Source organism: Lolium rigidum, chromosome 4, assembly GCF_022539505.1.
Source record: "Lolium rigidum isolate FL_2022 chromosome 4, APGP_CSIRO_Lrig_0.1, whole genome shotgun sequence".
Classification (NCBI taxonomy): Eukaryota; Viridiplantae; Streptophyta; class Magnoliopsida; order Poales; family Poaceae; genus Lolium; species Lolium rigidum.
Window position 1 is genome coordinate 124,222,040 of NC_061511.1, and position 26,842 is coordinate 124,248,881.

The 26,842-nt window shown below is 43.1% G+C and overlaps 1 protein-coding gene and 1 long non-coding RNA gene across 2 annotated transcripts; one reads left to right on the plus strand and one right to left on the minus strand.

Annotated features, from left to right (window-relative positions):
* Positions 1-3,251: 3,251 nt before the first annotated feature.
* Positions 3,252-4,574, minus strand: LOC124649411. Its single transcript, XR_006986626.1, has 3 exons — positions 4,076-4,574; positions 3,816-3,985; positions 3,252-3,660 (listed from the first exon to the last, which is right to left on the minus strand). It is a non-coding gene; the product is annotated as an uncharacterized LOC124649411 (long non-coding RNA).
* Positions 4,575-11,049: 6,475 nt separating this feature from the next.
* Positions 11,050-24,920, plus strand: LOC124705531 (DExH-box ATP-dependent RNA helicase DExH1-like). The gene is made up of 15 exons (XM_047237233.1): positions 11,050-11,191; positions 11,447-11,550; positions 11,636-11,833; positions 11,938-12,033; positions 13,394-13,669; positions 15,714-15,917; positions 16,008-16,160; positions 16,383-16,475; positions 17,425-17,639; positions 21,677-21,836; positions 21,927-22,200; positions 22,299-22,491; positions 23,105-23,291; positions 23,657-24,025; positions 24,652-24,920. The coding sequence occupies exons 1-15, from the start codon at positions 11,143-11,145 to the stop codon at positions 24,781-24,783; spliced, it is 2,703 nt and encodes a 900-aa protein (XP_047093189.1). The 5' UTR covers positions 11,050-11,142; the 3' UTR covers positions 24,784-24,920.
* The last annotated feature ends 1,922 nt before the right edge of the window (positions 24,921-26,842 follow it).

Below are 26,842 nucleotides of genomic sequence, written 5' to 3' on the forward strand. Positions count from 1 at the left end.
CTTTTTCACGACCGAATACACGGGGTGGACCTCGTGGATGAGAATACCGGAGTGTGCAGCTTACCGGGTCGGGAAGATCTGGGATGGGCCGGGATGTTACACAAAAAAACCAGAGAAGTAAACAGCCCAACGGGTAACTTTCGGGATTCGGTCGTGGGCCGGTATTTTACCCTCCCAAACCCAAAAATACCAGACAAGTAAACAAGGCCTGAAGGTTACTGCGTGCGTCGAGGAGCGGTCAAAACAGGGAGAGGGCTTGGGCGTGGCCCTCCGGCGCAGTCCACTGCAGTTCTCAGTGGCCTCCACGCTGCTGCCCCTGACTACGGCTTTGCCTCCATCTGCCAGCGCAACGCCACCGTGGAGCTTGACGCGCCGCTTCACCTAGCCTCTGCCCCGCCTGGCTCGCCTCTACACGCACTCGAGCAAGCCTCAGCGTCGTCGTCTTGTTGTTCCTCACGAGTCACGGCCCTCCTACCGAGCTCTGCGTCCACCCGTCAGCGCAGCCTACCGAAGGATCTCCACGAGCGTCGCCTCGCCCTGCCTCCGCCCCGTCCGTGTCCCCTTTAGCCGTGCCCGCGCAACCCCGTATAGCAGTGGACGCTGCGAGGCGGAGCTTGCCTGTTGGACGGATTTCGATCATAGATCGATTTGAAGCACGACTACCGATCCCTCCATAGTTGGGTACGAGCTCAGTCAAAGTTCCTGTCGGAGTAGGATTTCTTAGCAGAGGATGCATCATAGCATGATTGGACGAGGAGAGTTATCCTCCATGGCACCACCGATCCATCGTTGCCAGGGCGGCGGCGGAGGAAGCTTGAAACCGATCTATGTGTATTTTTTTGCATGGCCGGATGGATCTGACGGACCGTGCACTCAGCTATATATATATAAGCGCGTATTGAGCAGCCCCAATTTGCATGGAGGTAGCGCACGGGTTAAGGACTCTAGGTAGAATGGGCTTGTCCGCGGGTAGATGAGGGGATCGTTCGCGAGCGGAGACTTGAGGGAACAAGAGGAGCCAACCGGTAAGGGCAACTTGTTGTATTAAGGGATTTGGTGGGAGAGCAAAACGGTACCAAAAAAAAACGTTGACGAAACATTTTGGTAGAAACCTTAGCTCCTTTATTATCTACTAGGACAATGCCCGCGCGTTGCCGCGAAATACCGAACATCGTTGAGTCCCCTTTTCCGCCCGGCTCCGGCCAATCACGAGCTAGCCCCGCACCTCCCTCTCTTCTATTGGCTTCCAGCACTGCTATCTGCTTCCTACGTCGCCAGTCTTGGCCACGGTCAACTCAAATTCCGGCGGCCTGTTTCGGCCCATCTCCCTCTCTCCTGCACATGCTTGACACCTCGGGCCGCTTCCGTCACCCAGCGGTGCTTAGCTCTCTCCCTTGCCTCTCACTCGCGGCAACCAACCAACACTCCCCGCCTCGTGGTCGCAGACCTTACTCACCTCGTGTGATCGTGGCTGCGAAAGGTTGCGAGTAATAGTGGTTGACGAACCTCGACTCGCCCACAAAGACAAGTCAAGGTGGAGCTAGTTAGTTGTTGACTTAAAGAGCCACGAGATGTCTCCACAACATCAAGGCGATAGGATGGGGCGACCGGATGGTGTAACCGCTGATTGAGAGTTCGAGTCCGGCGCGATAAAAGAAAGGCCGATTAATATGGTGCAACAAAATGTCAAGAAAGGCCGGTGGTCCGGTGCAACAAAATGTTAACAAAAATTTAAAATGTAAAGCAAATTAAACATAAGCTAGATTTTTTAAAAACACAAACAAACATGAGCTCACATCCGTGGCGACGAGGCGCATCAACCGCATGTCCCTCTTATTTGCTGGACGTCAACGTCGGCGACGCCTCGGCCGGCTCCTCGAGCTTGCTGCTATGCTCCTCTCCCTCGCTTTCACCAAGCACGCACGCAACGCCGCTTGCATACTGAATGTTCAGGCAGACCCCGCCTTCTCCTTCGGCCTGTGCTACGCCACCGCCGTGTACGCCCCCGCTGTGCCGGCTCGAGCTACACGAGAACCACATCTTCGATCCATTCATCTTGGCGTTCCCTCCTTACCTCCACATGTGTTACTTCGTAAGATCCATTCATCTTTGCGCTCCCTCCTCCCTGCACATGTGCTATAATTCCTTCCTCCTCAATAGTTAGATGATGTGCTGCTTGCTTATTTCCAAGGCGACTTGTTGATTCCGGGAAGCTTGACGTATATAAACCGGTGAAACTGAATATGATTAATCGAGGTGGGACTATTGTACAGGTTTGAAGTGGTGGCTGCACTTATTTATTTTACGCTATAATTCTCTAAAGCATGTAGCTAATTTATGCAGACCCGGCCCACTCAACACTTACAGAATATGAGATGGCCCATCAACACGCGACCAAAGGGGATCAGGGAGTGCTGGTCCAGGAACCGCGCCGTCGTCCTCGCCATGAATGTCTGAGCTTGCCCCAGTCGCAGAGACTCGCCGGCCGAGCTTCAGCTCCATTCTTCGCTCCCCAACCCGAGCGCCTCCTCTCTCTGCTTCCATTCCTCGCCTCTCCTACTTCCGGCCGGTCGCCCGTCGACGCCGTCGCACGGCATGGTCGAGCACTCGAGCTCGTGGCTGTTGCGTAGCCTCGTGGCCGTGGGCAGGGGCACGATGTGACCTGCTGGTGGTGCCGGTGCAAGGCCATGATAAGCTGGGAGGGGAATTTGGAGGGCAAAGCGGCTGGCGGAGGAAGAGGCGGGTCAGTCCAAGCGAATCGGTACGATGGCAATACCTCGTATTATGTATTTTAGTGGGAGGGTAAAATAGTCCTAGAAAAAGTTGGACGAAAATTTTGGCAGAAACCTTAGCTCCTTTATTATTAGGTATATACTAGCAGAAAATGCCCGTACGTTGCATCGGGAAAGAAAAATATGTATATATACCTTATTGCCGGAACACGATTGCACCAGCTATAACTATCACCGGCCGGGTGGAGCAGAAAAAGTGTCAGACGGACAACGAGGCTATACTCCACTTATACTCTTTGTGCTGCTAGCATCCACCTCACCGATGACTTTTGGATCGGCATGGTTATCCTCTCTTGGACACTACATGACGGAAAAGAACCAGTACGGATTAATATATATTTTAAAAAATTTATCATTGAGAATATTGTGTAAGTTCAAGATAATCACAAACACTGAATTGACAAACATTTTTCGTGCGACTCCACATGCCATAACTGAAACTAACTACTATTCTCAAATTACGCAGGTTAAATAAAATTTTCTTTAAAAGAACCGTGTGAATAGTTGTAAACCTGAAAACCAAAAGATGGTGTTCTATCTATACACAATTATTGTTTATTCCTAATTTTTATCTCCTCCAGTTACAGCCAAATAAGTCGGGGCACCATCTATCTGCAAAATAAACAAAGTCATGGGCATAATAGGAAGACTGACATAACCCCATGATCTTACAAAATATTGGTATTGAACCACATGCTGTTTTATTTTTTCACGAAAATCTTTGCTTATTGTATCATTCCACTTTATATGCAAAAAGTAAATAAAAACCCTTCTCTGGTACAGATGATCCCTAATTTTCTTTCCCTCTCCTAGGCGGCATCCTCACCAATGAATGAAAATCAGGGGATGACTTCTTGAGGTGGAGACGCTGGAGAAAAGGATGCAGTTTAGTTTTTTAGTGAATGCGTATGACCAAGTGGCATGGAATTAATCTATAATACGAACATGAACCATCCATGGAGATGCTTTGGTAATGCTACATCAATTACACTGCTATAAGCACACCAGAATGAGATGATATACCTATTTCATATTTCAGTACGAGGGCAGCGACTATTCAACGCCGAGACCGATGTTGGTCAATGCCCCACCCTGCCTTCCTGCAAAATTAGGGTGAAGGTGGTCGCCACGAAGCGCCTTGTCTCCTCCATGCCTGCTAGCTCCTCTCAGCAACACTTGTGCCGCTTCCTGCCCTGTTGCAAACGCAAACTCAAGGTTTAAGAAACATAAATTCTGAGAGAAAACGGTAGTACAGTAACGAGCAATAAATACATGGGGGCAACCTTTTTTTACTGTGGATCAAAATCCATGTGCAACAGGTAAAACACGGTTCACTTGAACTCAGAATTAGTTTGCACTGGCAAAACTCGAATTGCACGCGTGAAGAAAGGAGCATGCAAATCTGCCTGCCAATACCACACATGATTCTAAAAAAGCACTACTGTTAAAGCGCATCACGGGAGTATGCCTGTCCAAAGATGCTAGCAGCTGCATCTAGCTAGCTCTCTTAGATACTGAGCATGGAGCCAATAAAATTTTAGGAGCAAACGGGTCGGTGAGCTCCCTAAAGTTTGAGGTGTTCCCCTCTTGATAGTGAGTGAAGTCAAATCATACCAGCGATGGTGCTATGGATGGTGGTGTCATTCTTCAGATCAATCAGCTTCATCAAGAAGCTGCAGCCAAACACACACGCCAAAATCAGGACCGAATCTGACGGAAGATTACACCTGCCTAATGGCGGCGGCCGGAAGGAGGAGGTGGAGGGCTAGGTCGGGCTGTAGCCACCAGGGACGGAGGCATCGTGGTCGTGGGGAGGACGGGGCGGAGGAGGGTCAGGTCGCTGGCAAACTCGCCATAGTGGAGTCCGCCGGTCGACGGACCTTGTCGATTGGCACCACGCATGCCGCAGCAACGACGGATCTTGTCGGTTGGCTCGCCTGCGCGCAGTGGTGGCCTCAACCCCTCACATCTCTTCTTCTTCCTCTCCCCTGCTCCTACTCTGATCTGGATGTTGATAGATTATTTGAGCAGGACTTTGACAAAATCAGCCCACTTCGTAAGTTTTTCTGGGGAAGGAAGGACGAAGGAGGGTGGCGAACCGCGGCGGCGCCGGAGCGGTTCAACCTTTGCAGCCCCTCCCGGCTCCGGCCAGCGGATAACATCCCGGTGCTGCGTCGCTGCACGCGTCCCGGGAAGGATGTGGGAGGCTGCAGATACGCTGACGCTGCTGCGGCGAACACCTCTCCTCTGCTGTGAGTCGCCGCCTGATCCTCGGCCATCGCGCCATCGCGCCATTGCGGGGATCTCCGGATCTAGCCTCGCGTACGGGAGTGCGCTTTGTTTGGGGCATAGGATAAAAGAAAGAACGTACCGGTACGGTGGCACGGTGCTTAATAGGAGGGTAAAACGGTCAAAAAAAAAGCGTTGACGAAAATTCTGGCAGAAACCTTAGCTCCTTTATTATTAGGTATAGATATAGATATATATATATATATATATATATACTAATAAAAGACCCAGAGGGTCTGATCCAAATCATCTGGACCGTCAAACCACCTGCATCGTACGATCCCAATTGATTTCATGTTTAACGGAGCGGAACACCCCATCGGACAATGCCTAATCCAGTTTTGCCTAAACCCCCACGACGTGTGCACGACGCCACCGCATCCGCCCACACGCACACAACTGCCATCCTTCCCACATCGCGCACACCGCCCCCCTCGTGGACCCACTGCTCCCGGCGATTTGGCCGCCGCCGCACTTCAGGCAGCGGGGCCGCGCGCCGCCGACGTAGTGCGCTCCCGACTCCGCCGCCGCACAGGATGGCCTCGCCTTCGCACCGCAAGCCGACGCCGACTCCTCCGCACCGCCGGCCCGCCGTCTTCAATTGATCCCGCCCACCACCATGAGCGAGCCCGCCTCACACTGGATCATCCTACGCACCGTCGCCGTCCTCAATGGATTCCGCCCGCTGCCGTGCGCGAATGCGCCCGCCTGCTCTGCACCACCGTTTGGCCGTCCGGTGTCATCCCAAGATGGCCGACCAGAGCTAACGATGTAGACCCGCACAAGAATTGGACGCCTGCAAAATCAAGGTTTGTTTTTGGATTTCATTACCAACTATTTTTCTGATGTGTCTTGGTCATTATTCCTTGGACCATGTAGTCGAGAATGAGTTGATTTACCATGTTGCATCTTCGTAGGGTCCAAGCATCACTTGCTAGGACGCTTTTTTTACTTGTGTAAGAGAATATCTTGGGATTAGGATAAAATGCTCTGGTTCAATATTTGTCCTTCGTTCACTAGATCAAGAAAATGAAGTTTTCTAGCAGCATATTATGTATAATGTGTCCTGTAAAGTAGCCTATCTAAGCTTGATTCATAAATGTAGGAATGTCTGTGGTAATGTCTAATGAAAATAACTTTTGATTTTCTTTGCTATATATAAATATATATATATGACTACTGTTTGGCGGATTTAAACACCACTGGAATTATAAGTACACAAGGAAGAAATTCATCTTCAGTATTCTTCACTACGCAAGGCAGAAGTATAAATGTCCATACTGTGTGGGAGCTTTCAACATTCAGTACAAACGATCTTCAAAAAAAAAAAAAATCATTCAGTACAAACAAAAGAGGGTACGTGAATAATTGTAGTTCCTCTTCCTTTGTATTTTTGTAATGACACTTACAAAATCCAAAAGAGATTGGCTTGTCATAGAAATTTCTTCTTTAGCAAAGAGTTTAGCATAATGAATACTTACAGTTCCTTCAGCAATTTTTATGTCTGAACTAGGCTACGTTTATGTTACTGAAGCTGACCATTTTAGCTCGAAGCGATCTTTGTATTTCTTTTGTTCATAATCATGTAGAAGTTGAGCATGTTATCGCAACAAGATTTCAACGCTACCGACAAAGATTGAGGTGATCTCGCATTACTTCTTTCATTTTATTTTGTTTGCTGAACATGCATATGTTTTTTTCATGATGAAGAACTGTCGATACCAGAGATGCAATCAAGACATCAAGTTGTCATTGCAGTAGGATCTGTACAAAAGAAAAAAAAATGCATCAAATATATGATATTTTGGACTACATCAAAGGATAACTGTGTGACATTGATTACTACTCAGAAAGGAGGCTCAGCAAATCAAATTTTATTATTGAAAATGGCGAGTATAGAAAACAAGGTAAGATAATAAGATTCAAGCTTTTCAGTTGATGATAAAAACTTTCAGCTTGATACAGAGGTTCGTCCATGTATCATGGTTCAAACTCAATATCCTTATATTATGGAGACATGCGTGTTACACAGACTTTGCTCTGTTCTCTTGGCATAAGGCAAAGTAAGACTTATTCATGTTGTTCATGTTCTGCTCATGCAAGGCTGGAACACAAAGCTTGATGAACTCCTGCCTCTTGCAGATGGAGTTTTGTTGTTGTTGTGGAAGCCCGCGTGGCTAGCGGCGCAAGTGACAGCCAAGCCTCAAATTCAATTCTGAACTAATGTAAGTTCACGGTTAGGATGCAGTAGCATGAGTTCAGATAGTTTATAAGTTCTCAAAATTTTAATGCTCACCCAATATTTTTATCGTATTCCGTATGCCAAGAGGTTCATGCAATCAATTTTTGTCTCTGAATTCTTAAACCTGCATGTGCAATATTTACAGCCTTATATCTTGAATTTCTTACTTTGGATGAAAATAACTTGCAGTTTGGATTTGTGCTATGGTTATAGATGATAAGATAAGATCCTTCATTTCTCCGCAAAATGTTGCTATTGAACTTGCGGCAGCCATGTTGCCGCTGAGGATGTCGTCCTCTAAGGCACTCCGCACCATGAGCTCAAAAACATCGGTTACCGCGCATCGTCGTGTTGGACCTCCTTGCACCACCAGCTGCAATTCGCAGATGTTTGCAGGGGCCAAGACTGCATAATCGAGCCATTCATGTGTAGGAGATAGAGGAAAATAATATTGGAGGGTATATTATTTGCCAAATTGCACTTTAAGGCAATGCGAATGAGTACAGTGATAATGATGACCCCGTGTTCTTGGTGGGTGATTATGTATATTATATAATTTCATATAGAATTTTAGACTTAGTGACATAGCTCGAATATCCTCTGAACTGAATGTGCTATTTTTTTCTAAAAGTTCTAATATCGGCAATTCTGCTTCTATTGTAGGTTCTCCAAAGATACTGAGAATTCCATTGTGATTTGTTGTGATAGTTAAGGTCTCAATGGAGAGAGAGAAGAAAGTTTGGTGGGAAGGAGAATAGAGGAGTGAGGATATGACATGGGAGCACCAAGATAAATAAGTGAGGTTCTCATTACCTTATAATTAGATGACTTGATATATTTTCGAGATTTACGGGGAAGATTTTTTCGTTAATTGCAAAATGTCCATCTGTTGGTAAGAGAGCTAGGAGCTGCAAGGTATTGAGATATTATATATTTTGACAGCAACCATACCCAACAAAAAATTTAGTCAAAGCATAGCTCACAGGTCAAGTTTTTTGCATATTATTCCTATTTTGTTTTTCTTCAGTTAGTATTTCTATGTATAATAGGCAATGTGGCAATAATGGACCTGGAGTTATTTATTTTCTCTTGGCCGAAACTTTGGGATTTGTTCCAGTACTTTCGCATATTTACCTTAATACGTATTGGTCATGCTAGGAGGTTTATTTTGTATTTGCTGCCTCAGCAGACATTAAAGCTTAAATAGTCTCTATTTTGGTAAAACAGGTCAACTGCACCCTGATTCTGTTGTTGGAATTATGGGTTGAGTTTGCATAGCATAATAAAAAACAATAGAGCTTCTTCTTTACTCTGCATTTTGGGTTGAGTTCGCATAGCATAATAATAATAAAATAATAGAGCTCCTTCTTTACTCTGCAGGTATATAAACCTAATAATTACACAGTACGGTTGTTGTCTTTGATCTTGATATGCAAATAACTGTAGTTTTAAGAAATGTCATTCACATGTTAATTTTTTCTGCAATTAGCTATCAATTTATAAATCATTTATGCTATATAAAAACCTTGTAAGTTGTTCACTGCCATACTTTTGGTGCAATCAGTTTGGCATGTGTATTTTGCGGCTATACTTTGCTTCTTCTTCTCCAGACAAGAACTACTGTTCTTTTGCTTGTTGAGGTGATATGAGGTGACATTTTTGCAGTGCCAGCACACAATACGCCAAGACATATATAAAATGAAGCCGATTTACATGCACCCCTTAGCCATATTCGTATTCATTCCATATTCTTTCAGATTTATGTTTCAGTATTTTAATTCCGATATAAAAGTTCTGTGTACTGATAGTCTGATATTAATCTATTTCTTATGCTTTGTTATTTTTATTTAATATTCCTAGAAGCTTTAGATGTTGTTCAACGATATTGCAAGTATTGCTAAAAGAAGTGGCACTGGCCAGACAAGGTAATCTCAAGGTAGAAGCTCTACATTTTCCTATTTTACATGGTGTCAAACAACATCTTGAAGTCTGCGCACACGATAATGGTTTAGAACAGCACACTTCCTATACTCTACTAATCGTCCCTTATCAACAGACTGGTTTGAAATGTGAAAATATGTTTTAATTGGTCTATTTTTGTATAAAAGTGATTCATTGCTTTTGGCTTATATGGTTTGATTACAGGTTTGCTAAAAGTTTATTTTGTAGATGTTATCAAATCCATGCCATAATTATACTATTGAACTTCTCCAAAAAGATGAATGCAAAAAATTATTGTGATATCTGATGTGGTTGCTTGCTTGTTATGTATAAAGCTGGATACCCTGCTACGATGGTTCTGTTCTTAGCAGATCAAGAAGAAACATAAAGAAGCTACCCACTTGGATGCTAGAATGGATGATGGAATTTGTTAAAACAGTTTTCGCTAAATTTCAGAAAGGTTGCTACCAGAACTCTCAAGCAGCAATCTTGGCTAGAAACACACAATAGGTCGCAAAACATGGTCGGAACTGCCGTTAATGGCATCAATTGAGAGGTTAACAACTTGGAAGTGTCGGATATTTTCAGCTGTTTATCATTTGGTGTATGACAAAATGTATTTGAACTATGCAATTAAGGATATATTATTAATGATTATAAATGTATACTTTCGGTACTTGACAAAAGAGCTAAGTTGTTTCATAAGATGCAACAATATGAAAGTTAATGTTCCCAATATGTTTGACTATTCATTAGTTCAGACGTGCATTGCACGGGTATAGATTAGCGATGGTTTGCTGGACAAAAAATGCAGAATCCCCCCCCCCCCCTGAAAATAAGTGGTAAATCATCGAGAACCCTTCCCGATTAACGGTGGCCCACAAGAATCTCAGCCCAGAGCCTAAGCCCAGAGCACCTAGAAACTGAGCGCCCCGCATGCCCACTCCCCGGCCCAAATGCTCCTCCACTCCTCCGCTTGCCGCGGCAGTCTCCTCTTCCGCACCGGCTTCCCCTTGGCGGCCACCACCACCACCCCCAGAGCCCTAAGGCCGCTCACAACCGTAGCGGCTGCTCCCATCATCATGTACGGCGGCGGGCGCGGCGGGCGCGGTGGCACCAACTCCCAGCGCGGTCGCGGTCGCGGCCGCGGGCGGGGCGGAGGAGGCAGGGGAGGCCGTGGCGGCGGCGGCGGTGGCCGAGGTGAGCAGAGGTGGTGGGACCCGCAGTGGCGTGCCGAGCGGCTGCGGCAGATGGCCGGCGAGGTTAGGGTTCTGCTCTACTCCAGCGTGTCCACGTGGCTGGATGATGTTTCGTTTGTTTCGTGATGGCTCGACTGCTGTCATGCCTGTAGTTTATGCTTCAGAGCGCGTTGTTCTCTTGTACTATGAAAGCTTGGAAGCCTGTAGGCTCTAGCTAACGTCCAACTAGGTATGCGACCTAGTCGACAAGTTTACTGCTAATTTGCTGCCATACCAATTTTGGGTGGAAGTGTACATGCCGCAGTGGCCGGAGTTAGCTGTTTGCTGTGTTAGTTCCTAGGAGGTTCGAACAAGAACTAGTTAGACTGTGTACAAATACTTTGTTATGTCCAAATGTGTTGCTGCCAACTGTTTGAACCATGTTAAGTTCCATCCAAATTGTATGCTTGCACAAGGTGTAAGCCCAATGCATCCTTTACTGAATGTATCAATCAATTTATAAAAATCATACACAGCATTTTATACCACTTGTTTCAAGTTGATTCTTTAAGATTTATACACTCGTGAATGTCTACCGTTCAGGTGGAGAAGGTCGATGAGGCTGAGTGGTGGAATAAGATTGGACAGCTAAGAGACGGGTCTCAGCAGGAGCTAGTAGTCAAGAGGAATTTCGGGCGCGATGGGCAGAATATACTTGCAGACATGGCTCAGAGGCATGGCCTTTACTTGTAAGGATGTCACACCTATTCTGCGCCTTATTCTCTTATTATCCCCAGCATGCTTAGCTTCCACCAAATAGATGCAACATCTCCCTGCCATCAGTTCTCCAATGTTTCGAGAATCATGTAATTTACAACTAAGTCTACTCATATTTATGTATATAGTAGATGAATGATTATCTGACTTTCTCACGTTGATCATTCGATGCCTTTTGTGATCTGATGAATTATAGCTTCCATGTCTTGTGTTTTATCCCGGGGAAGGTAGCAATGCATACAACAAAGGGAAGACGCTTGTTTTCAGCAAAGTGCCACTACCTGATTACCGAGCAGATCTTGATGAGAGGCATGGATCAGCACAAAATGAGGTGCTATTAATGTCTTAGAGGTAGTCTACATCACTATAGGTGTAATTTTTGTTTGCTGATATACTTGTTTTTGAAATATGGACAGATTAAGATGTCCAACGAAACAGAGAGACGAGTGGAAAACCTTTTGTCCAGGGCACAGTCGAATAACAATGGTTCTGCTAGCACATCCACTGTCTTAACACGACAATCTTTCCCTAGCACATCATCGTCAGTAGCTACAACGGAAATTGATAAACAAAAACTAAGTTCTCAGCTTAGGGACCTGCAGAATTCGAAAAAGGTAATGCCATTGATTTTCCGGTGATTCAAACCCCATCAATGTCAAACATTCAGCATCCTCTGTCCCCTAATTTCTGAAGTTATACCATCTATGTTTCGTTTCAGATGATGCCAAGTGCTAGATCAATGCAGTTCTTCAGGGAAAAGTTACCTGCATTCAAAATGAGAGAGGAGTTTTTGAAAGCAGTGGCAGCCAATCAGGTAAGAAGTAAGACCTATGAGATATTTCAAATTTTGATCTGTTTAGATGAATATATTCACATGCATTGTAGGAGGCGTAGATCTCAGCTCTTAGCCCATTATAGATAAGTATAGTAGGTTACATAGTTAGTAACAAGATCTACTAATTTACGGAAGATATCGGTTTAGTTTGGAAGATAAAGGTATGGTTGGTTAGGAAGTTGGGATTCTATTCTTAGGCATCAAAGTTGAGTCTTCCGTCCCTATAAAGGTACACCATACCCCCTATGGATTATCCAATAAATTAAAATAAACTAGCAAAGACCTAATCCTGTCCCCCAACCTTCTCCCCTCTCACTCTGGACACCATGGATGGCCATCCCCCGCTTCCGGAGCTGTACCTCCAACCTTGTGACATTCATTGGTCTTAGGAACAGTACCAAATCTAGCATGTGACAAGGTCAGAGCAGTGGTTCTTGAGTATCAGACCATACACATCTGAGACAATGGGATTGGCTCTGTCCCAGGAAGATGTGGAATTGTGGATGGCATCAAGAACAGCAAGCTCTCCAACCTTGTCAACCAGGTCGCAACCTTATCCACAAACACCGTTGAGGTCAAAACCAATCTCCACAAGCTGATGAACACATCAACTAAGCTGTTCCAACCTCAAGGCAGAGCAGGAAGGACGAAGGCGGGAGTAGTAGAAGAGGACAGATGTGTTGCTAAAATTTCCAGCAACCCTGGAAGGCGCAGTTGACCACTCCCACGCCTTACGATAGAGTTCTCTCCAGAGGTAGCCATGCAATCAATCTCGATGACAATGACACACACAACAGCCGTGTTGGCAGAGTCCTCTCCAGCGGGGGTGGTGGCCGCACAACAAGCAGCGGTGGGGTGCCCTTCCCAGCAGCAACAGCAGTCGCACAGCCACCCGTGAGAGAGAGATGTTTCTCCTCAAAGCAATGGCTGCTCTGCCGAAACTAGCACCATGGTCAGCCGACCGTCGCTTCTCAGAGCTGTACCCCAACCTTGTCACTGTCAGCGGTCTTACGAATGATACCAATTCTGAACATGAGATCCATATGCGGAAAATGTGTCATCTGGACACTACCAGGTTAATAAATTGTTGCTAGTTTGTAGAATCTTTTGGTGCAGTTAACTTAAACTTGAATCTAGTGGGCAGAGAGTCTTGCGGGTCTCTCATTTTTTTACTTCTTATGAAGCTGCCAGATTTAATGTTGGACTTTTGTGGCTTTTGTTCATCTTTGCTATCTCGTGATATTCATTACATTATTATATTTGCTATACAGTAGGGCTCTATAGCTGATCTTATTAGTACAAACATTTTATTTATTTATTACTGGATTTACTGTTTCAGGTTCTGGTCATTTCTGGCGAGACAGGCTGTGGTAAAACAACACAGCTTCCACAGTTCATACTAGAAGAGGAGATAGATAACCTTCGTGGTGCTGATTGCAGCATAATTTGTACTCAACCCCGCCGTATATCCGCCATATCGGTTGCAGCACGCGTAGGATCTGAGAGAGGTGAAGAGCTTGGTGAGACTGTTGGATACCAGATTCGCCTCGAATCAAAGCGGTCAACACAAACACGACTGCTCTTCTGCACCACAGGAGTTTTGCTTAGAAAACTGGTATGACTTCATTAACGGATAGATAGATAAATCATATTCATGAGTTATGACTACCACACCATGCCATTTTTGCTTATTTGTTTTTGTCGGGTTGCTTGAAGTGGTAAAAAAACAACTATGTGTTTTTGCCCTGTTTTTTGTTTGTTGACCATTGTTGCTTTCTACATATCCTGGAACTTCTGGTTTGATCTTACCTTGAACTGTGCATTGTTTGTAGCTCTATAATGTTTCTCCAGCTTTAGTTCAATACTCTGCGGATATTAAGCTTCATCATATGCATAGTTACTAAGCCTGTGGCTATTATGTTCTGAACATGTTGTGCAGTTACGTGTTCCGCACTCCTTCTGTTTTTCTATCACTGGTTTCTGGAGCCTAGTTCAAAAACAGGACCTGACTATCAGAGTGTTGCCTGGTTTGGTATGCTTAAAATACCCTTTCACCAAAAACCGGTAAAAGAACTAGTAAACGAGGTGTCAGAAGCAGGAATCAAACTCAAGAGTCAAGACCTTCGTCCCACCATTTTGCATGCTCGGGTTTCCAGCCACCAACTTAGCTGTATTGCTTTTGTGACCAAGTTAGCCAACAACATCTGGTACTCCCTCCATCCTACAGGGCATATTATCTTGCCTTAAGTCAAACTTGTTTATGGTTGATCAAGTTTATAGAAAAATATATCAACATCTACAATATCCAATAAATTCATTATGAAAATTCATGATAGATGTAGTAATATTCATCTGGTACTTTAGATGTTGATATTTTTCTCTATAAATCTGGTCAAACTCGAAAATATTTTACTTAAGACAAGATTAAAAGGCCTTGTAAACCCGGATGGAGGGAGCACCTTCTTACTAAAGCATAGGGAGTCATTTTTTTTCTCTTAACTTGAAAATCAATGTACATTTTTTAACCTGCATCGAACTGGGTGAGCCGCCAGTTAGACTGGCGAACCAGTAGCTTAACCGGTTGGTTTTTTAAACCATGTCCAGGAGTCTGTTGCGAATATCTGTTCATTGAGGAAACCAAGAGTAAGAATGCAGGGTTTCCACTATCTACCACTACATTTGGAAGAGGTTAAGTGGTTGTAATGTGCCATTTTAGGGGTATGGTCATTTTTCATCAATCTTTTTAGGGCTCCTTTGATTCATAGGATTTGTATAGGAATTATGTAGGATTTGAATCCTATGGGAAAATTTCCTACACAAGTTATTTAATTCATAGGAACATATCCTATAGGAACTAATCCTATAGGAATCTTGTAGTGTAAATCCTATAGGAAAAAAACATGAGGTATGACCTCATGGAAAATTCCTTTGCTACAATCAAACACACCTCATCTTCCCATAGGATTCAAGTAGCCATGACATTCCAATCCTATACTTTTCCTATTCCTATACTTTTCCTACCCTATCAAAGGAGCCCTTAGTTTTTCCTTGATTTGATTGATGGTTGGGTGATGATAGATATTGTGAAACCAAGTACTGGAAATTGTATGCTTCAGTTAGCATGGTAGAATGCAGTGGCATACTGGCATGATTTTGACACAAGCGCCACACAATATTTTGTTTACTTCTGTTAGAGATGTGAAAGATTTGAGGTTTTTATTATAGATTATTTTATCCTCCATGTGCCGAAAATTAGTCAAATATTATGTGATTTCTAGTACTCCCACTGTCCAATATGCAACTGTAGCTCCTGTTAAGATACATGTGTAAATTTTAATTATGAAACATGCCACGGGTAGCTATAACTATTTCTGATCGAGATGCAAGTGCGTCACTATTAGGGTTTACCCTTTTAGTTCAAGAAAATGAACTAACTTTTCTAAAATGATGACGTCATTGAAAAAATTAGTTCATTTTGTTAAACTGAAGAGGGTAAAGAGTACCCTGTTGTTGACCTACCACTCTGGCAGGGTGTTTTATTTGCTCTTGTGTATCTTGAGATTAGGAAAATCCAATTGAATTGCTATCTAGTTTCCAAACTTTGTGTCGTTTTGATGTTACTAATCTTACATACGGTGCGACCACTGTATGAAGTGCAGGTTCAGGAGCCGGACCTACTTGGTGTAACTCATTTACTAGTTGACGAAATTCATGAACGTGGCATGAATGAAGATTTTCTCATCATCATTTTGCGGGACCTTCTGCCAAGGCGTCCTGACCTTCGTCTTGTATTGATGAGTGCAACAATAAATGCTGATCTTTTTTCCAAATACTTTGGGGAAGCTCCTATTATGCATATTCAGGTACTGTAACCTCTTGCACACATCATTTGTTAAGACATACCCATTGGAGTACTGTTGTACATTATATTTATATCGAGCTGTTTTGATCAGGGATTCACTTACCCTGTCACTGAGATGTTTTTGGAGGATATTTTAGAAAGGACCAGCTACAAGATCAAGTCTGAACGTGAGAATTTCCAAGGAAATTCAAGAAGAAAGAGATCTGCGCCAGTTAAGAATGATCCGGTGTCTGATGTTTTTGAGGTAAACCAGAGTTACTTCTTACCACATTGCTGATGTCAGGGGATCACGACTTCACAAGTCTGAGACGCCCATTTTTTCAGACGATTTAGCTTTATTGTTGCTAATGCAGATAACAACTAAAGTGCAGAGATTAATAGTGCAAAAAAGGCAAACATGCTTAATTTTTACATTCTTTAAAACTAGGTGGGTAGATAGTTTTGTTGCTCACTTTCTTTTTTCTAGGTTGTTGACATTGATAAGGAGTATGGAAACTACAGCATTACAACAAGGCAGTCCCTTGAAGCTTGGTCTGTCACTGAACTAGATTTGAGCCTTGTATGTACTCTGAACTTTTTTCATCTGCATACATTTGATTGCACTACTAAGTAGTTCTTTGATGTTGAGATGAGATCTAGTTCGACATATGTATAATTCATTGCAATTAAGTGGATATATATATTACCTATGTTGCTAAAAAGAGCCGACTAATTACATATTGCTAATTAATACGTTAGGCATTAGCAGATCTGCCGGTGTCTTGCTTCTTTAGTATATGAACAGGAAGGACATAATGTATTAACAGATGCCTTCATTAATGGATCCACTTCCTTGGTATTGAAATTGTTCAAGAATGGAAAGGATGTAATGAAGCACATGGAATATGAAGTACTATTAGATGCAAATATGTGTAGTTATGTACTGATATCCTGTCTGCAAACATCGTGGAAATTAGTGAGAAGTGGTTTGTGTATTTTCATTCTTTGTAATTTGAATTTGAGATCAAAATAAAATAGAATGAACCAAAAGAGAAGCTTGTCATGCATTGTAACATTTGTTCGTTCCTCAGCATATATTAAATGGGAGCTTAATATTTTTTACGTAGTTATGGTAAACCGAGAAGTGCACCTGGACTGTTCTCTCCCCAAAATAATTTCATGTTAATTTGGTACCACAATGTCTGGGGAAGGGGTAGAGGCCCTCCACTTGTATCCTGGAGATCCCAGGTTTGAATCGGCCTCTTTGCATAACAGCAAGGGAAAGGCTGCCTATAAATTCCCTTCATCAGACCCCACAATGTGTGGGAAGCTTTCGGCACTGGGTACGCCCTTTAATTTGGTACCACGAAACCAAATGTTATTTATGATGGCACCTATTTGTGTGTTGCATTTGATCTCTCTCCAAAGGCAACCTGCATTTCATGATATCCCAATATTATGTAGACGTGTAATAATTATCTATGCTGCTAATATACTAAACTTTCATGAATTTATGTTAACATTGTTAGGTGGAAGGTATAATTGAGTATATATGTCGTCATGAAGGTGAAGGTGCAATCCTTGTGTTCCTTACTGGTTGGGACGAAATTTCAAAACTTCTAGACAAGATTAAAGGGAATAATCTACTTGGCAATTCCAACAAATTCCTAGTTCTCCCATTGCATGGTTCTATGCCAACTGTCAATCAGCGTGAAATTTTTGATAGAGCACCAGCTAATATGAGGTAACTTGTTACAAAGATATATTCTGTAGAATCATTCAATCTTGATTATGCTTTCTGAATATGATTTTGCTTTTACGATGGATAATTCAGTCTTCCAACTTGCATACCTTCTCAGTTGCTCATGATCCAGCTTCCACCATTATGATTACATAGGACTAGTAGCATGCTGGGTTTCTTGTCCTTCTCGTTACCACTGGCAGTGTTTTAATGGTAAAATTAAATTTTAGCACATATCTAGCACATAGGTAAACTTATGGCTGGTAAGGAACTAATGAAAGTACTACAGAACTTTGATAGTTCAAAACTATGGCTGGGAAGGAACTACTGAAAGTGTAACTTTTTGATGATGATTTTGGCGAATGAACGCTAGTGTTCACATGGGTAGGTGAGCACGCGCTTGCTATGCGACACGTGTCTAACACCGTTTATTCTAAATTATTGTAATTGCAGCATAAAGATGGGCAAAAAATAAAACAACGTAAGAATTATGTGTAATTTTACCTCTCACAACACCTCTCGTAGGACATCATCGCCAGATGCACGTCGTCCGTACGCATCTCCCATCAACATCTTCACGACCTTGTCTATCCGGCGCACACACGGGAACATTCGTTCATTAGGTAGCACGCCCCATCGTGCTGGTACCGCTCTACATGTTTGGTTGAAGCGAAGGAGGTGTCGCGTGAGACGCTCGGCCTTCGGATGTCCCCGAGCTTGGAAGCCGTGGGGAGACAATGCCTCCCATGTGCTTCCTCCATTGTGCGGGCGCATGTCGGATTTTTCGGTGAAAAACTGAAAATTAAAGATGTTTCCAACAAAAAATCCATTTATTGAAATTTTCGATGGCCAGCCCTCCTCCGAATCATATACGGTGTCGCCTCTCAGGAGCTTCCTCCATCGTGCGGGTGCCTATCGGAATTTTCAGTGAAAATTAAAGATAATTTGCAACATAAATTCTATTTGTTCATTTTTTTAAATACTTGATGCAAAATGAGGTTGTTGATTTTTTTATACTTGATGCAAAATGAGGAATAACAAATGTGTATTTTTCGGAGTACTTATTTTAGCCAACCATTTTTTACACTCCTTTATTATGTTCTCTACATGTTCCTTTGTCCATCGGGTAAGACACAAGCCGGGCACAACCATCCATTCTTATCTCTGCGTCTCCTGCTGGAAAGGAAAATCCCCTTCTCTTGACCAGGAAGACTACGGTATCACACCAAGCTCTTGGAAGGGAGGTAGCGGTTGAAGCTGACCAACGACGACCAATGAGGACCTTTTGCTTGTGTAGGAGTCGCTCGACCATCAGGAACGCGCGGAGCAGGCGCAGGAGCGACACCAGATGGAGCATTCAAGGGCGCGCCGCCTTGCGTTCCAGCCGACTGCCCGCCCTACTGCCATGGTTCCGATCTGCTGCTCCCGGCGTCCACAATCTAGTTGGATATCGATGCGGCGCGGACGACCGCAGAGGCGGCGGCCTGCAAGGCGCGGTGCCGCAACCTCTTAGCCATTTTAAGTCCCGACCAGCAACTAATTTGGACTAACATGAGAGCCAGTCGACGGCGAGCCTGGCCGACGGCGGGAGGCACGCGACTATGTGAAGGAGATGAGAGAAAAGAAAAAACGAACCGAACGAATCTTTCCAGCAACCGCTGGTCGTCATCTCCTTGTTCCACACCAGAGGCAATCAGCGAAATCCCCAAATCCCAATCGATGTTGCATCTCTCGATCGAGAAATTCCCCTGATGCGAATAGCTCGTTCCCGTCCCTGTGGTGAGGACCAACGCGTAGCTCAACCGCCCAGCCTGCTGCCGCCTCCGTATGGCCAGTGCTGGCGACGGCGGTGGCGCCCTCTCGCCTCGTACCTCGCCATGGAGAAGTAGGCCACACCCAGTATTGCTACTCCTCGAAGTGTAATAACCAGAGCGGGGCGGCACGCCCGAAAAAGGTAGCGGCGAGACGAATGCGCGGATCTTGGTGGCGGTCGACTCGGGGGTGCACGACCGGATCGAGTGGCTGGAGCTCGGTGCCTAGCAGGAGTTGGGGCAGGCGGCGGCTTGTGTTGCACATCCCAGGAATCCTCCCGTTCAAATGGGCGCATCTTGCACATCCCAGGAATCCTTCCGTTCAAATTGGCGCATCCTCGACCTCGACCGCATCCTGAATTGCGCCGCCTCCACGGCTGCTCGAGGCATACTCTGACGGCAACGCCTCTGCTGCGGCGGGAGGCGCGCGCATCGCGCCGCGCGGCAGAGCAGCTCAGGCTCTCGGCAGAGGAGGAAAAAAGAAAAATTAAACGAACGAACCGGTACCATGGCATTTTGCTGTAATATGGGATTTAGTAGGAGGGCAAAACGGTACAAAAAAAATGTTTGACGAAAATTTTGGCAGAAATCGCACGGACGAAACCACGGAAACCTTAGCTCCTTTATTATTAGGTATAGAAATCTGTGACGAGGTGTGAATGGGAGTCGTTGTCAGTCCACTTTCTGACCACCATGGAACCAAATCCTGCGATGAGGACGCCCACCCACCCACTCCTCCCCTCCACCTACCCTATCCAACTCACACCTCGCGGCAGAGGCGGAGCCCAACCTCGAGCACAACCAACTCCTCTCGTTCTGATCCTGCGTGGTCAACCTTCTTCGATCCTTGCCCAGTTGAGTGAGGAGACGCTCGTGTGGAGCCGGGGTGAGCCGAGGCCGGAGACGCCGACGCAAGTCGAGGCGTGGCCGGTCAACGCGAGGCCGGAGGCAAGGGGCCCGATCCAGGTGACACCGGATTGCCGTCCTCTGCCTCACTGTTTCTCCATTGTCGACCGGCGTCGCAGCTCTGGACTATGGTGCGGCCATGGGAGGCACGGATCGATCTCATAGTCTCTCTCTCTCCATCTCTTCTGGTTTCAAGAGGTGGCATTTTTTTGATTAGCGGATTGCTGTAATTCGAGTCTGCTGTCTGCCCTGCTCGCGCATTGGTTGGGCGGCCATCCGCGCGACGTCAGCGGCGCCTAGGAGGAGTAGCCGGATGTGTTTCCATGAAAGCTATAATCTCAAATTCGTCCACGGATGTTGCGCCGAAGTGGAGCTGCTGGCGAATACTTTTTTTTTTTTTTCTGATGTATTGTTGTGTCCTGTGACTCCACGGCAGGAACAACTACTCTCACTGTAACCTTCGTCCATAAAGACACATCAAACGAGAATGTGCCTGATATCTTTGTTCACTGCCTGCTCTTTTTGCAATTAAATTCTATGAAATTTATTGTGCATATGATTCAATGCACCCTCACCGCAGACGGTGTCCACTGCAGGTTCGTCCAACTCAAGGCTCTGCTCTGGCGCTGCTCGCATCTCGTGGCTCTTGCTGTATTGCTCCCCGTCCGTAACCGAGGCGGTGGCGTTCAGTTCGCCCTGGCCGGCGGCACCGTTTGGGCGGCCATACGAGTCACCGACGAGGAGCCAGAGAGTGGCCGCCGGTGCTGCTATGGCCGGCGCCTTTTCTCCATCTCCTCTAGCGGAGGAGCTGTTCGGAGTGGTCACGGAGTGGTCATGATTAGAGGACCACGAGGACGGGCCGGCTTTTTAGGCAGGAAAGCTATTCACGCCGTGTAGTCTCCGTGAGACAGAAAACGAATCTCAAAACTGATCCAACGATGCTTAGACCGTGCTCACGTACCCCCCTGAACACCAAATCCACTCTCATGATTTTGGATAGGCCATAGGCTTTAACCATGGAGTTAACTTCTCCATTTCCCTCTCAGTTTACTTTTGAACATCTGGCCATTTAAACTATTTTTTTGCCCTCACATTTGGTGTATGTCTTTCATTATTGCTTGCTGCTAAATTACCAAATTAATTATTTTATCTGAATAATTTTCTTAATGCAATTTGTTCTTTGAGATGTACTCAAAGTCTCAAGTAGCATGCTCTAAAGTTCATTTGACCATCTTTTCCTAAACCCTAATGGCTAGTTCTTCTTTTATTTGAACAATCTGAAGTATTTTAATTGCTTATTTGTTTTGTATACTTAATTTGCAGAAAAATTGTTCTGGCGACAAATATTGCAGAAAGCAGTATTACGATAGATGATGTTGTATATGTAATTGATTGTGGTAAGGCAAAGGAGACAAGTTATGATGCCTTGAATAAGCTAGCGTGCCTTCTACCATCGTGGATATCAAAAGCCTCTGCTCATCAGGTATGTTACTGCAGACTATGTCACCAGCTTTTGTGGTAAAACTGAATATCAAATAAATATGTAGTTTGTGACTTTCGTGATCTTACACAGCGGCGAGGTCGTGCAGGCCGTGTACAGGCAGGTGTCTGCTATAGGTTATACCCGAAAGTCATTCATGATGCCATGCCACAGTTTCAGTTGCCTGAAATACTCAGGACTCCTTTGCAAGAACTGTGCCTTACTATCAAAAACTTACAGCTGGGAGCAGTGGCCTCTTTCTTAGCCAAGTCACTGCAACCTCCAGATCCACTTTCTGTAAAGAATGCAGTCGAGCTTCTGAAAACCATTGGAGCGCTGGATGATTTGGAGGAGCTTACTTATCTAGGTTTGAAATTTTACTGCTACCTGCACATTATCTCACCTGCTTAATTTTGCTCTATGTGTTCTTATTTACTTTTTGCCCATCTTCCTTGATTTATGCAGGACGGCATCTTTGTACACTTCCACTGGATCCAAACATTGGGAAGATGCTGCTCATTGGATCTGTCTTCCAGTGTCTGGATCCTGCATTAACAATTGCTGCTGCTCTTGCACATCGTAATCCATTTGTGCTCCCAATAGACAGAAAGCAAGAGGCTGATAATGTAAAACGATCATTTGCTGGCGACTCCTGCAGGTGATTATTATAATCTCTTTTCTACTTACATCACATTAATATTTAGTGAGGAAACATGTAGAAATATTTTTTGACGACCAATATTACAGAGATTATCTTTTTTACTTTGATGGTCTCTTGCTTATTCAGAGACGCAATCTCTTCAGTACATCTAGTATTGCTGAATTTATAATGCATATGTAGTACACACTCACTCTGTTTCACAAATCTGTCCCCAGCCTAGTAGCCGCACAAACCAATGAAGCTCTAAATCTACAGAGATAATCTTAAATAACATACTACAACCAATCAGCAATTCACAAAGCAATTAAAGTACTAAGTGCAAAAATTGCAGTAACTACACCCTTGATTTTTTCAATGGACATATTTTAAACGGAGGTTCCCTGGGCCAGGGAGATATAGTGATACAGAGGGGGTATTTGTTATTGGTTGCTACATGCTACAAGTCTTGTAGGTGCAACATGATTGGACTGCTAGAACCTGTACTGCTTTATATTTAATATTTGCGAAGGAGTACATAGCATCACTTGCCAATGATAGCATTGCCTGCAAAAAGTATCACGTTGAAGCTGTTTAAGGCATATTGATAATTTATTATGACCTCTTTGGCCAGTGACCACATTGCGCTTCTTAAGGCGTTTGAAGCATGGAAGGAAGCAAAACGCAGTGGAAGGGAACGTTCTTTCTGCTGGGAAAATTTCCTGTCTCCAGTGACCCTAAAGATGATGGATGATATGCGAAATCAATTTTTTGATCTACTATCTGATATTGGGTTCGTTAACAAGACAAGAGGAGTGCAGGTTTTGAGCTCTTGACCTCTCTCGCACTCTAAAATAAATAGTGTCATGTAAAATATACGCAGCTGCTCTGATTTGTTCTACCACATGTCTTCACACAATATGTAGCGCATCACATAGTTCTGTAATTGCAACACAGAAGACACTAATGTTACTGAATTTCTCATTTGTCATCTGTTTGAACATTATACTGTGTATTAATAGGTGCTTAATAAGCAACAAGTTAACTGTACAAAAGAGTAGAATGTGAATTCTGGGACCTATATAGTTGTCTATATTTCTTTTTATTATTTATTATGTTATCTTATCTACTTTTCAGTTGAAGGGCTTCAGTTTGCATTATGATTACTTCCATGCTAAAATTTCAGGCCTATAACCATTATGGTAAGGATCTGGAGATGGTTTCTGCTGTTTTATGTGCTGGGCTTTACCCAAATGTCATACAGTGCAAAAGACGTGGCAAGAGGACAGCATTCTACACCAAAGATGTTGGAAAGGTGGACATTCACCCATCATCAGTCAATGCAGGAGTGCAGCAATTCCCACTGCCTTATCTGGTTTACAGCGAGAAGGTGAAAACTGCTAGCATCTATGTAAGAGACTCCACAAACATATCAGATTATGCTCTTCTACTATTTGGTGGTTCCCTAAGTCCAAGTAACACCGGAGAAGGCATCGAGATGCTTGGAGGATATCTTCATTTCTCTGCACCAAAGCGTGTCATAGAGTTGATTCAGGTATACAACCAACTCCGTGACAATAGCTTCTTTGAACTTTTTATTAAGGCATTGTTAAGTGAATTTGAAACAAAAAGGCTACTTGAGACTTAAGATGTGGGTGCTGTGATTGGTTAAATTTTGAAATGTCGGTGCTTGCTGCTTGATCTAGCTTCTACTTTTCCATACGAGCCTCAGTTCATACAACAGTAAGCTGAGCTGTGGTTATCATATAAGTTGTATCGACAAGCCTTGTTTTACTGCTTTGGCTATCAATCATTTAGCTAAGATATTCAATATACCGGATTTATGCTCTGGTTCGTGGCTATTGATGAGCAAATACCAAATACTCCCTCCATATTGGCTATTGCTCGGAAAATTTCCTGTCTCCAGTGACCCTGAAGGTTATCAATTTGACCAACAAAATATGAGATATATATCACAAAAAACTTCACATGTTATATTTTCTAATGTTATGATTTTTGTGTTATATAATTATATTATATAGGTCAAACTGATGACCTAGGTTGCGCATGACTAGTAAACCGATATGGAGGGAGTACTTATCTAAACTGTAAATAGTTTTGCTGCATTAAATCCATTTTTTTCTGTAACGAGAGATGTCTTTTTTTTTTTTTACTTGGCAGAGATTAAGAGGTGAACTGGACAAACTCCTCCAAAGAAAGATTGAGGAACCGGCAATTGACATCTTTTCAGAAGGGAAAGGGGTTGTGGCTGCGGCCATAGAACTGTTGCACAGTCAAAACGTTTACCACTAGAATACTAGACGCTGCAATACATATATACACGTCGCAGAAGGCAATTCTTTTAGGTGCTTTCTGCCTGGTCTATCCAACGCATACTCTGATATGTTCGTGAATATGAATACATTTTGAGTATCGAGAAAAAAAACTAAGTATTTCTTGCCATCTCTTGAACTATGCATAGTAAACTATGTCTTTTTCATCTGCTCAGTATGTATGTGCATGACCTGCATAATTTTCAATTATATGCGACTGCGGTAAGTTCCATTCCTGAAATGGGTCAGTATTAAGTTTGATCATCATGCTAATTGCTAAGCGCAAAATGGAGACCAATACCCTGCTTGACTGGTAATTACTTTTCTAAATTCCAACAAAAAAGAAACGATTCACCATCAACTCAAATTGACCAAAATTATTCCAGTGTCTAGCAGCAACGTCAGGGTACCATCTAGAGTAGTCCAGCTGTACACTGGAAATGCAACTTAGCTCTGCATATGAACTCATTTTGTGAAAACACATTTTTAAATGTTGAAGAATTAAGAAATAAAACACATGTATATGCACACAAGTTTTCCAGAAAAAGAACACTTTGTATGTCCAATGTAAAAAAGACAAATTTTGATGCTCAAATGCGACTACTCATGAGATATTTTTCTGTTTTTTTTACACAGGCAACATAAAATGTTCTTTTCTCCCGAAAGCTTGTGAGCTAACATGAAATGTCTGAATGTTTCAAAAAAAAAAAAAAACATGAAATGTCTGAATGTGGAAGCGAATTTGTTTTTGAACTTTCTTGATATTTTTTAATAAAGATTTTTCTTTATAATAGATTCATATATACACCTATGAGCCAAACCACCATCTTGGGTTGTATGAATTGTTACAAACTCACAATATGCACATAATACAACTTGCGAGTGTTTGCCTGGATATCTCAAATCTTCTTTAGGCCTTACACAAGGACGAACCTGAATTAGCCTGCAAAAACCTATTTCTTTTTTACTCCTTTTCAAACCATTGCGTGTGATGTGGACTTATTTTCGAGAGGTCCAATTGCCAGAGAGTAGGGAATAAATAATTGGAGGCGGTGTTTTGGGTCATAGGGCATATAGAAAAATTTGTTAAAAAATGCATAAAATAAAATTTTAAAATATCAATAAACTCCAAAATAAATTTTTACGTGTACATCTGAACATTCTATGTGCGCACACAAATTTCAGAAAAAAACACATTTTATGTGGCATGTCTACACAAAAAATGTTTCGTGAATAGTTATGTTTGAGCATTAAAATTTGTCTTTTTTTACATTGGGCACATTTTTTTTTCTTTTTCCGAAAACTTGTGTACGAACATAAAATGCCTAGATGTACATATGGAATATTATTTAAGATTTTTTTAATATTTTTAAATATATTTTCACACAATGGGTTCATACGCACCCCTGAGCCAAATTCAAACCGCAGTGAGTATCCTATTGGGCGATTCGGTCTATTTTATCTGTAATTAAATTTTCAAACTTCATAATATAGAAAATTAGATTTGAAAGATATGTAACTAGGTTCATATATTAATGTTTTAAAGCAAAATAAATACTCCTTCCGACCCGAATTAAATGCCATAGATTTGTCTAGATTCTCATATATCTATACACCAAAATGTGTCTAGATACATGCATATATCTAGACTAATTCACGACAAGTAATTTAGGACGGAGGGACCAATTACTAAATTGTTGATATTACCACATTTTAAAATAATACTATGATTAATAAATTCTTATCTATATAATAAAGTAGAAAACATAAATTTTAAGGTCTATGTGATTTTTATCTACGGAATGCCAGATGTTCACCCATGCCACATGATATTTACTCTAGCTATAACATTTTAAATCGATAAATATATGCGAAACATTTTCTTGAAATATGTTTCACTTTGTGCGAAAAAGATGCATATTAGTAAAGTAAAAGTTATCGTATGTAAAAAAGTGTCCACTCTCCTAAGTTAAAATCAAATGCTTTTCACCATCCATTACTATAAAGAATCATGTTAGTGAAAACTATTCTCCATTTCT